The sequence below is a fragment of the Chenopodium album genome, chromosome 16, assembly GCF_948465745.1.
Source record: "Chenopodium album chromosome 16, dcCheAlbu1.1, whole genome shotgun sequence".
Classification (NCBI taxonomy): Eukaryota; Viridiplantae; Streptophyta; class Magnoliopsida; order Caryophyllales; family Amaranthaceae; genus Chenopodium; species Chenopodium album.
The window spans coordinates 9,916,335-9,926,512 of record NC_137849.1 but is presented as its reverse complement, the minus strand read 5'-3'; the positions used below and the strand labels follow the sequence as shown (position 1 = coordinate 9,926,512).

General features: G+C 36.3%; 1 protein-coding gene across 1 annotated transcript; it reads right to left on the bottom strand.

The window, feature by feature from the left end:
• Positions 1-1,279: 1,279 nt before the first annotated feature.
• LOC145586220 (uncharacterized) lies at positions 1,280-10,178 on the bottom strand. The gene is made up of 5 exons (XM_081642997.1): positions 8,591-10,178; positions 7,503-7,687; positions 7,229-7,399; positions 6,214-6,666; positions 1,280-1,843 (listed from the first exon to the last, which is right to left on the bottom strand). The coding sequence occupies exons 1-5, from the start codon at positions 10,083-10,085 to the stop codon at positions 1,415-1,417; spliced, it is 2,733 nt and encodes a 910-aa protein (XP_081499123.1). The 5' UTR covers positions 10,086-10,178; the 3' UTR covers positions 1,280-1,414.

Sequence of the window (10,178 nt, the reverse complement as noted above, 5' to 3'; positions counted from 1 at the left end):
CTTTTTGCAATTGAATGTTAAATCTTATCACATACATAGTATAGGATATTTTAGACATATCATATCATTATAGACTTATACAATATGAAGTACTTTTTAGAGGTAACTAGTATAATACATGTAATTATTTATTATTGTGCTTATTTTTAATTTTTATGTGTGTTAATTTGGTAAATACTCGTATGTTTTTTTGGACATTACATAACTATGGCTTATGCAAAGTTGAGTACTGTACATATATCAATATTCGATTAGGTTTAGGATTTTAACTTACATGTATTAGTATCTAATTATGTTTAGATCAGAATCTTAAAGATCGTTACAAATTTAGGCATATGTACGTAGTTAAAAAATATATATCTTGGAATTTTAAAAATTATATACGTAGTATATTTTAATTTTTTTTTTTATTTGTGTTTAATTAAAATAAAGTACTCGTATCTTTCAAAAAAAAAAAGTACTCATAAATGGTTAAAACATATCATAAATAGACTTAAATTGTTTAAAGCATTTTTTTTAAATGAATTTTATGATGCAAAAATTACCGTTTTACAAGTTATGTATTAAAAGGTTGTTTAAAATATGTATTCTATTTTGTCCATTGTTTAAAAATTAGAGTATATATTAAAAGACGTTTAAACAAAGTATTTGTGCCACATGGCGAATCTTCCATATGTTTTCCATTGCAAGTCAAATGTTAACGATGAATAATAAAATAGTTACCCACGATACTCGAACATGCAACCTCTAATTTGTAAAACTATGATAATATTTTATGTATGTGATAGATTAAAAGTTTATTGACTAAACTAACATTTTATACTAAAAAAATCTATCTAATATATGTATATCATACCCTAACATCAAATGTGATATGTTTATGCAAATTATAGTGACACTTGACAAAAATACTAAAAACGTCAAATGTCAACAAAACTTTATTTATTAGTGATCTACGAAGTACATGATATGATACTCCGTATTAGATTAGTGGGTAAAGGAAAGAGGGCACCCTTTATGCCCCATTTCCTTGCGTACAACTCATTAACCTCTTAGTAATTATTTTGTCAAAAACAGATTGTCCACCTACTTAACGGAATTACGCCTCTATGGCCTATATATTCTTTCAGTTTTTAAGGAAAAATTAAATCCAGAAAGATCGTTAGAACAAAATTAACATGTTAGGTTCAATTGTTCAAAGCATTTATGTGTCAATATGAAATCAAAATTTAGCTTTTAATGGGCTTAATTCACATTTTAATCAACTCTATATGAACAATTGTTACAAAAATTTCTCTTGTTTAAAACAGACCTAAAAAACGAGATCAGCTGATCCAAGAATTAATCTACAACAAGTATGCTACAAAATGTCAAGATTCAAGTGTAAATTGAGACTATAGAACTGAGTTAGTCACTAGTCTTTCTTTCTACGCTTCATTCTTTCAAGAGCACCTAGAGGAGCATCAGCCCCTTTCACCTCCTCCCCATCTTCAGCTTTCTCAGGGTCATCCCGCTTCTTAGCCAAGCCACCAAAAACAGCACTTGGCACATCCTTTTGAGCAATCTCGACCGTTTCCACATCTTCCTCATCATCATCACTCTCCTCTGGTAGTTCAATCTCCTCCTGGTTTACATTTCTTTTGCCAGTGTCACTTTGAGATTCAACTCCGGCACTGACAAAACCAACAGTCCTTGCTTTATCCTTAGCTACAACATCATTGTCTACAGGAGCCAACTGCCTTTCAAGAGCAGCCATCTCATCAGCAGGAACCCCAGCTTTTTCAAGTGCATCAAGGCTGACCTCATCTTTTTGCATCAGTAATTCAGGAAGGATGAAATGGGTCTGCAGGGAACAATGGTTAGAAATCCATCTCAGGCTCTCAGCAATGAAATTACCCGCTCAGCAAATAATATAGCTCCAAATGAAAGAAAGGATGCAACTTAGAGCAGATATAAAGTAATTCCAAATTGGTGTTTATTTTTATAAGAAACTACCAGCACTTCCTATTTTAAGTTTTCAAAAAAAATATATACGAAGTATATAAAATAAATATCGAAGCCAAGATGAATGTTTTCACTTGATACGTACATCAGCAATCAAGAATTTTACAAATGCATAAATGTCAGGGGATTATTAATGTGGCAGAGGACTCATGTTTTGCTTTTATTATTAAACCCTTGCAAAAAATTCATCGTAAGGATAAGGAAGGACTCATGCTTTGCTTTTTTTGGTGTTTGATCCATTGAGAATAAAACCAAACCCCACCAACAGTCCAGCTAACCTATCAGTAGCTTCTTTTCATCAATCACCATTTTTCCCCCAAGAGCTGCCCCCCAAACTTCCCACCCCCGAAAACACCAAGGTGGTTTAGTATCAATTTATTGTCCTATAACAATATGTGATAACCAAAAATATTGAAACTTAAAGCCCGCCAAGGAATGAATGGAAGATTGGAGAGTGATGAATCAGTACACCGAGTGGAGGGCTTGAGGCAATATCTAAATCAATGTACTCAGCATGCATGCAGACCAATATACTCAAAGGCTATACTAAATCAAATGAAGTGGGTAGCAAGTAAAATTATTGCACATTTGCACACGTGAACTACTTTACATGGGCTAAAGAAAATGATTGGTTTGGTCAATTGGCACAGTAAAATGTTTAAAGCACAGTAATGATGTGGAAACAAAAAGACACAGACAAAAACAAATTAACCATACTATACAACAGAGAAACAAGTGCTTATAATTTGGGAACTGACACAAATAGACTGAGCTATATAAGCCGTTACACAATAATAGATAGAACTTAAAAAAATAAACGGAGTACAAAATAATCTTGAGCTAAAATAAGATGAAAACAATAACGAAGCATAACGTTAGCAATATCAGACTTGAAATTTCAGAAGTTTAAAAGGCAAAATTGCCCAAAATAATCAGAAATTTGGCTCATTCGCCCAAAATAATCCCAAATTTTGATTATGTTTTTCATACTCCAAACTTTAATGTGAATCTGCTTCTAATGGTCCCAAGTGACCGGCAACTTGTTGAGAAGGTAATTTTTTTTTAAAAAGTTAAATTTACAGGTGTCATCACATTATTGGTCAAAATCAGTTTTAGTTTCAATTTTTTTAAGAAATATTTATTAGTTACTAATTAACTAATAACTTAAAACTAACTATTTTCATAACAAAAATAAAAAATAAAAAATAATACTACCTCCGTTTTTTTTAAGTTGACACGTTTTGACTTTAGCACTATTCACACACTCCCTTTGACCGTGTTTTGTGGTTTATACATGATAAAAAAAATATAATCATATGGGATCTTGTTAGATTCGTCATGATATGTATTTTCAAAATATCAAATTTTCATAATTTTTGCTTATTGGTAATTAAAGATATAAATGGTTGAAATTGTGCGGTGGCAAACGTGACTAAAGAAACGTGTCAACTAAAAAGAAACGGAGGAAGTAATAAAATCAAATCAAATCAACCCCCGCCACCAACACCAACCCAGCCACCTCCACCACCTTACCTCCCCTACCACAACCTTCTGAAACACCAACCTCGCCACAATCTCACCTGAACCGAAACATTATCCCCATTCCCGCCCACTCAACCACCGAAACCTCACTATAATCACCAACCTGAACGAAACCCCACCATAACCACTAGAGAACAGCAGAAGCTCATAATTCTCTCTCCTCTCTCGCGCACCACAAGCCCACAACATGAACCGAAACCTCCCTCACTTGCCACCAGCTAAACCAAATCCACCCTCACCCAAAGCCCTAACCCCACCTAAACCGAAACCACCTTTACTTAGATCTGGGTAGGTGGGGTGGTTTCGGGTTTGATTGGGTGGGATCGAGACGAGGAAGGGAGTTTGTGATTCAGGTGAGGAAGGTCGGCGCGGCACCGACACGGGTAAGTCTGGGTACGGCCGGAGAGTGGTTGGGATGGTGGGGTGGTTTTTCTATTAATTAGTTAATAGTTTTGTTTTACTTTTATTTTTTTTATCCAATCACATACCAACACGTGTCGGGTAACTTATTATAACAAGTAAGCTGACCGGTTAGTACCATTTGAAGCAAATACACAACAAAGTTCGGATTATTAAAAAATAAACAAAAGTTGGGATTATTTTAAGTTAATGAGGCAAAGTTTGGATTGTTTAAGGCAATTTTTCCAATTTATACACCAACATGAATAAAAATTAATTTCCTACCGAAACCACAAGGAAAATATTACTTCCTCCATCCCATTATACTTGGGACATTGAGGTAGATACGTAGTTTAAGAAAATTACAAGTGGGTCTATTTAAAACATTTGTTTATTGTATAAAAGATTCTCTTTTGTATTTTTATATTACAAGAAAACAAGTGGGGTGGGAATGGGGTAGGTGATGAGAGAGAAAATGTGGAAAAATATTTTTTATTAGTGGTCCCATTCCATATTTGGTAACGTGCCAAGTATTGTAGGACGGACCAAAATGGAAACTGTGTCAAATATTATGGGACGAAAGGAGTAAATTAGAAATATTCTTTTTAAATTTCCTCCCGCTCTTTAGAAGCTTGAATTTTAGCACATATCACAAAATCATTTCTTTTTTAAAGCATCCTCCAAAGTTTAATCACTTCTGTACATTTCTTAAGTTCAAGCTATTTTAGTTTGATGGCCCATAATTCATTCTACTCAATACAATTTTTCCTAAAAAACTCATAAGACATGTAAGCGGCTCTTTCTACATTAACAAAGTTATTTTTTTTTCCCTCTGTATTATTTATTTCTGTTGTGAAAAAAAAAGAACTTGCTAGTGTTATACTTTCTTTGTCTTATTGTTCATGGCTATATAGATAACACTATGTTTGGATGACAATAGTAAAGGGAAAGGGAAGGGAAGGAAAAAGAGGTGAGGGGAGGGAGGAGGTGACCTTCCATTTTCCTTTCAAATTTCTCCAACAATGGACGGATTTGGTAAAGGGGAAGGAAAATGGATCCTCTTAATTCCCTTCCCTTCCCACCTTGCATTAGGTATCCAAACAAAGGATGATGTATCCTTTCTTTTCACTTCTCTTCCTTTCCCTCCATTTCTCTCTATCCAAACATAGTGTAAATGAATTAAAGGTAAATATATGGAAAGAAAGCAAAAGGAGGAAGAAAAAAAAAAAACACTCTTTTGCACAGTATAGGCGGATCTAGTATGGGTTCAGAACCCATATTGGATCCCGAAAAAAAATATATAAGTTTTTGTAAAAGTAAAAAAAAAAATACAAGTTTTTGTAAAAAAATTATTTGCATCTATTTACGTAAGCAGGAACATCATTATGAAACGGAGGGAGTAGTTTTTTAATCTAATACTTTGGATTTCTGACTTTACATTTCTCAAGCAAAATTATGTGGGTGTATTATGTGAACCAACACACATGCCCTGGTCCAGACATTTCTGTAATTCTAATGGCCAATGGGGAACAAGCTTTGAATGAGTTATAATTAATCAATTTAAGTAGTTCTTACAATTTACTACTTGTATTTCTGAATTTCTGACTTTACAATTCTCAAGCAAAATTACGCGGGTGTGTTCGCTAAGCTGACACACGTGCCCTGGTCCAGACATTTCTAAAATTCAAAATGGCTAATGGGCAAGCTTTGCGTTATCATTAATCAAGCTATATTTTTCTAGAATGGGCAATGGAAGATCTAAAGGATGCTGCATAGGAATAAGATATGATCACAATGTTTTGTTATCCTTCCAGCAAGATTTAATGCGATCTGAAATATTTACTTATAGGACAGGAAAATATATTCCTAATGCACCATAAAACTAATACAACTACTAAAGAAAAACTTCTCTTTGATCAATGACTAGGTTCCCGATCAGGAGAGGTCACGTTTAAGATATCTTTAACCCAAAAACTGGAAACAAAACCCTTGAAATTCTTATACAATTAGATTACACTCAATAATACTTAACATTAGCAAGGACACACACACGCAAACACACACACACACATACACCCTTAAGCTTCTTACGCAATTAGATAAAGATAAAACCCAATAATACTTAACATTGGTAAGGTCGCACACACACACACAAACACACACAAAAAGGTTAATAGCATCAATAGACACCAGCACTACGCTACTACAAAATAACAATTATGGAGGTAGATTTAACACCAAATGAAGTGGGCTACAAGATGAACGTACCTGGCTGAAACTAGAAACAGCACTACGTTTTATGCGGAGCATTTCTCTGAAGGTGTCTTCATTTCCATGTTGGACCTCAAATTCATGCCACTGATTCCAGAAATCAGGAACAGTTCTTGGATCTGCAAAATTAGAGGCATATACGTAAACTGCACGAGCACGGTCAACCTCTCCGAGGCTTTTCTCAAGCTCAGCATACTTCATGCACATGGTTATCACATCTTTGTCAGGGAGACCAGATTGAATTGCTTGCTCATATATCTCCCTGGTTTTTGGCACACCAAACATTTCTGCTGCACGAGCTATGTAGATCTCGTACATGCTCAACTTCTCACTAGCTGGAACAGCTTTAGTAGCTTGATCATAAACCTTCATTGCACGCTTTGCTAAGCCATAGTCCTCCTCCAACTTAGCATATTGCAGGTATAAAGGTTTTACACATTCCCCAGGTGCCTAAAAAAGTATCAAAAATGTCAGACAATCAAGCTTCAGTAAACGAAAATTTATGAGGACAAACATGAAAAATATCCATAATAGTTGAAAAACTGGACCAAACAACTTCCATCATGGGTATAAGCATTAGGAAACAGAAATAGGAGTAAGACTGTAAGAGTAAGAAAAGTAAAAAAGTTAAGTCCCTAAAATATAATTAAAAGTAATAATTTCCTTCCCAGCTGGATTAAAAAAAAAGGTTAGGATCTATCTCATTTCCTGAGAAGCCACACATCACATGTTTCGAGCTAGAGGCAACACAAAGAATGAATGAGATCCATCGAATCGTAGATTTCCAAGGAATAGAATCTCATGAAAGCATACCCTGAAAACACTTTTAGACAAAGGCTATTCAAAACAATTTAAGAGATTATATACGTTAATTAGGTGTTCATAATATAAACTCAGGCTATTTCAAAACAAAATCCTGTGTTTAAAAAATGAGGAATAGAATATAGGCTACCAGGTAACACTGTTCCATAACAGATATCAATTGGTGTGCTGAACTAATACATGGGCATACCGTTTCAACAGCATTCTCAAAGAGCTCTCTGGCTCGTTCCAACTTTGTCTTCCCATATCTCTTAACAAACTTGGATAAATATGTAACCCATATCTCTTTCACATGAGGATATTTGAAGATCTTCACACCTCTTTCATAAACCCTAAAAGCATCTTCAAAATATTTATGCTCCTGTAGCCAACAAAAAAAAAAGTCAAAAAATCAGAACACAACAACAACAACAATAACAATAACAACAAAATGGTGTCTTCAAATTATTTACAGAATGCCATACCTCTAGAAGCATTGCATAGTTTATAATAATTTGGGGAGTAGCAATTCTTATATCCAATATGCTCTCATACACAGCACGGGTGGACTCCAAAGTACCAAGGCTTTCCTCCAAATCTACATAGAATGTCCACAATTTTAATGATTTGTGCAGCTTCATCTGCACAGGTTCATAACCATCCGCAGCAACTGAATAAGAAGAACAAAAATTTAGCTCATAGTCCCCTTGGACAAGAAGAAAACAAACATCAGAATACTGCACCTAATTAAGTGTCTGGTGAGTCTACCAAAAAAAAAAAGCAATTCAGCGTAATCTCCATGAACATAGCCCAACCCACCCTCTTCCCCACCTCCCACCCCAACAAGAGTGGGAGAGAGAGAGAAATCAAACTACTCCCTCCGTCCCCAAAAGTTCGACCCTTTTGACCTAATTTTAGTCCTAAAATGATCGACCCATTTGCATTAAAATACCCACCAATTTACAACAATATTTGTGCAAAATTAGTTTTCCCGTATTAAATTCAGTTTTTCATGTACTTTTAATACTCTCTCTCTACTTTTTCACAAACCCCATGTAAATTTATCTTTCCAATATACTTTTACTTCTTTTTATTTAACTTTCTTAATACCCGCGAAATCAACTCAAAAGGGTCGTTCTTCCGGGGACGGAGGGAGTATAATTTATTCATACCAAGTGTAACACCACTCTGATGCCCAAAGATATAGCAAAAATCACAAGTGCAAAGATATTCGGCCAAATTTCAATTACAGCCTTTCTAAACCAAATACATTTCTATCTGGTTAAGACTTCAGAGCAGCAAAGGTTAGTTAGCATCTTAGTGATGATTTCACTGATCCACTACATCAGAATGTCATACATTCCTTTTATGACAAGAAAATTTGCAAAAGTCAAGTACAGTGAGGTGCACAAGTTTATAGATCATATGCATACCATGGTAAGATATTCAAGCTTCATAGAGGTAGCAGGAATCTCAAAAGAAAAAACTATGTAACTAAATTAGAATGGAAAACAAGTTGCAATGGCAAGACAGGCAAAATAAAGTACCAAATATAGGGAATAAATATAAGTACCTCGACGCTTAACTTCGACAGAGGGCACTGCTGTTGCACGCCGCATCAGGTCCAGTGCTCCTTTAAAGTTTTTGTGCCTTAATTCCATCTCAGCCCATTCACACCAAATACTAGCAAGATGATCCACTGCTTTATAATTCACTTGTACTGCTTTGTCAAATATAACCCTAGCATTAGCAAGATCTTTGTGACTTTCATACAGCTTAGCAAAAGCTACCCACAAAGTGTGAGGCTTTCCTACTGCCTTCATAGGATCCACAGTCCTGACGGCCTCAGTGTAGGTCAATATCTGCCTAGTTGGATTGCCCTCAAAGAGCTTGACTCTCCGATGCCATTGCTCCACATTATGTGGATTTTGACGTAGAAGAACACTATTAGCTAGCTCAGGACGTCTATCCATCAAATGCTCCAACCTAGCGAGCCGCAAATCCACATCATTATCATCGTGCAGCCAAAAACCCTTTAAGATCTTTTTCTCAAACTTTCCCATAGAGAGGTCAACATCCCCCCTAATATCAACCTCCTCCTCTTCCTCGTCCCCACCACCATCCTCTCCTTCTTCATCACTCAGATCCAAACTCTCCATTTTAAACGCCAGCATACTCTCCTCAAACTGTGAATACGCATCAAAAATCACACTAAAATCCCTGACAGTCACCACCGTCATCATACCCTCCTCAAACACATCCTTAGCCTTCTCCGGCAACTTCCTCCTGATATAATAATCTGCCAACGAAGTCCACAACCGCCCTACCTCATCCGTAAACTTCCTAATCCCACCCCTAATTATCGCATCCACATTCAACCCAGAAACCTCGGTAGCATGCTTAGTCAACAAATCACACAACTCAAGCCAAAGCCTATGCTTCGTCTTCCCCTTAATCGAAAAGAACTGATCGTCATTCAAAACCCCAGCCAACCTCTCCGACGCCTCCTGCCACCGCTCCGAATTCACCAAAAACTCAATAAAATCCTCAATGTGAGATGGGTCATACTTCAAATACCTCCTATAAACCCTAAGCGAAGTCTCGATCGGAATCCCCTTCTGACTAACAAAAATCAAATAGGGTTGCCAAATTCGATCATGCTGAGTAACAGGCAAAGCACAAAGAGCCCGATCGAAAGTACGACGAGTACGAGTAACCAATTTCTGAACAATTAGGGTTTGCAAATACATAATCCAAATTCTGGGCATCTTATGCATAGTAACCAAAGCACGTTCAAAAGTATTATCTAGGGTTTCATACTGAGAATGTGTAATAGGAAGATTACGAACAAGTTCAAGGCGTTCACGAAGATAAGCATACCAGAGTTTGTAGCTTCCAGGTAAAGCTTTGAGGGCTCGTTCGTAGATGATTGCGCGTTTCCTGAATGGAGAAGAGGTTCTTGCGACGAGGTAGCGCCACCATAGACGGAGGCTGAAGGGGTTGCGCAGGATTTCTTCTTCGTATGGAAGGTCGTCTTCTGAAGGGTACAATTCTCGAGCTATAGCCATGGCAGAGTACTGCTTTACTCGACGAGCATACGAGAGAAAGAAAAGATGGGAAACAAAGAGAGGGGTGAGACTGGAGAGTAGTGAGAGTAGCCG

Excerpts from the sequence above, each read along its gene's own strand:
- LOC145586220 (XM_081642997.1), bottom strand. The coding sequence starts at position 10,085 with ATGGCTATAGCTCGAGAATTGTACCCTTCAGAAGACGACCTTCCATAC. Across the intron at positions 7,400-7,502 it reads ACTATGCAATGCTTCTAGAG|GAGCATAAATATTTTGAAGA; the intron begins GTATGGCATTCT and ends TGTTGGCTACAG. Across the intron at positions 1,844-6,213 it reads CTGTTTCTAGTTTCAGCCAG|ACCCATTTCATCCTTCCTGA; the intron begins GTACGTTCATCT and ends TGTTCCCTGCAG.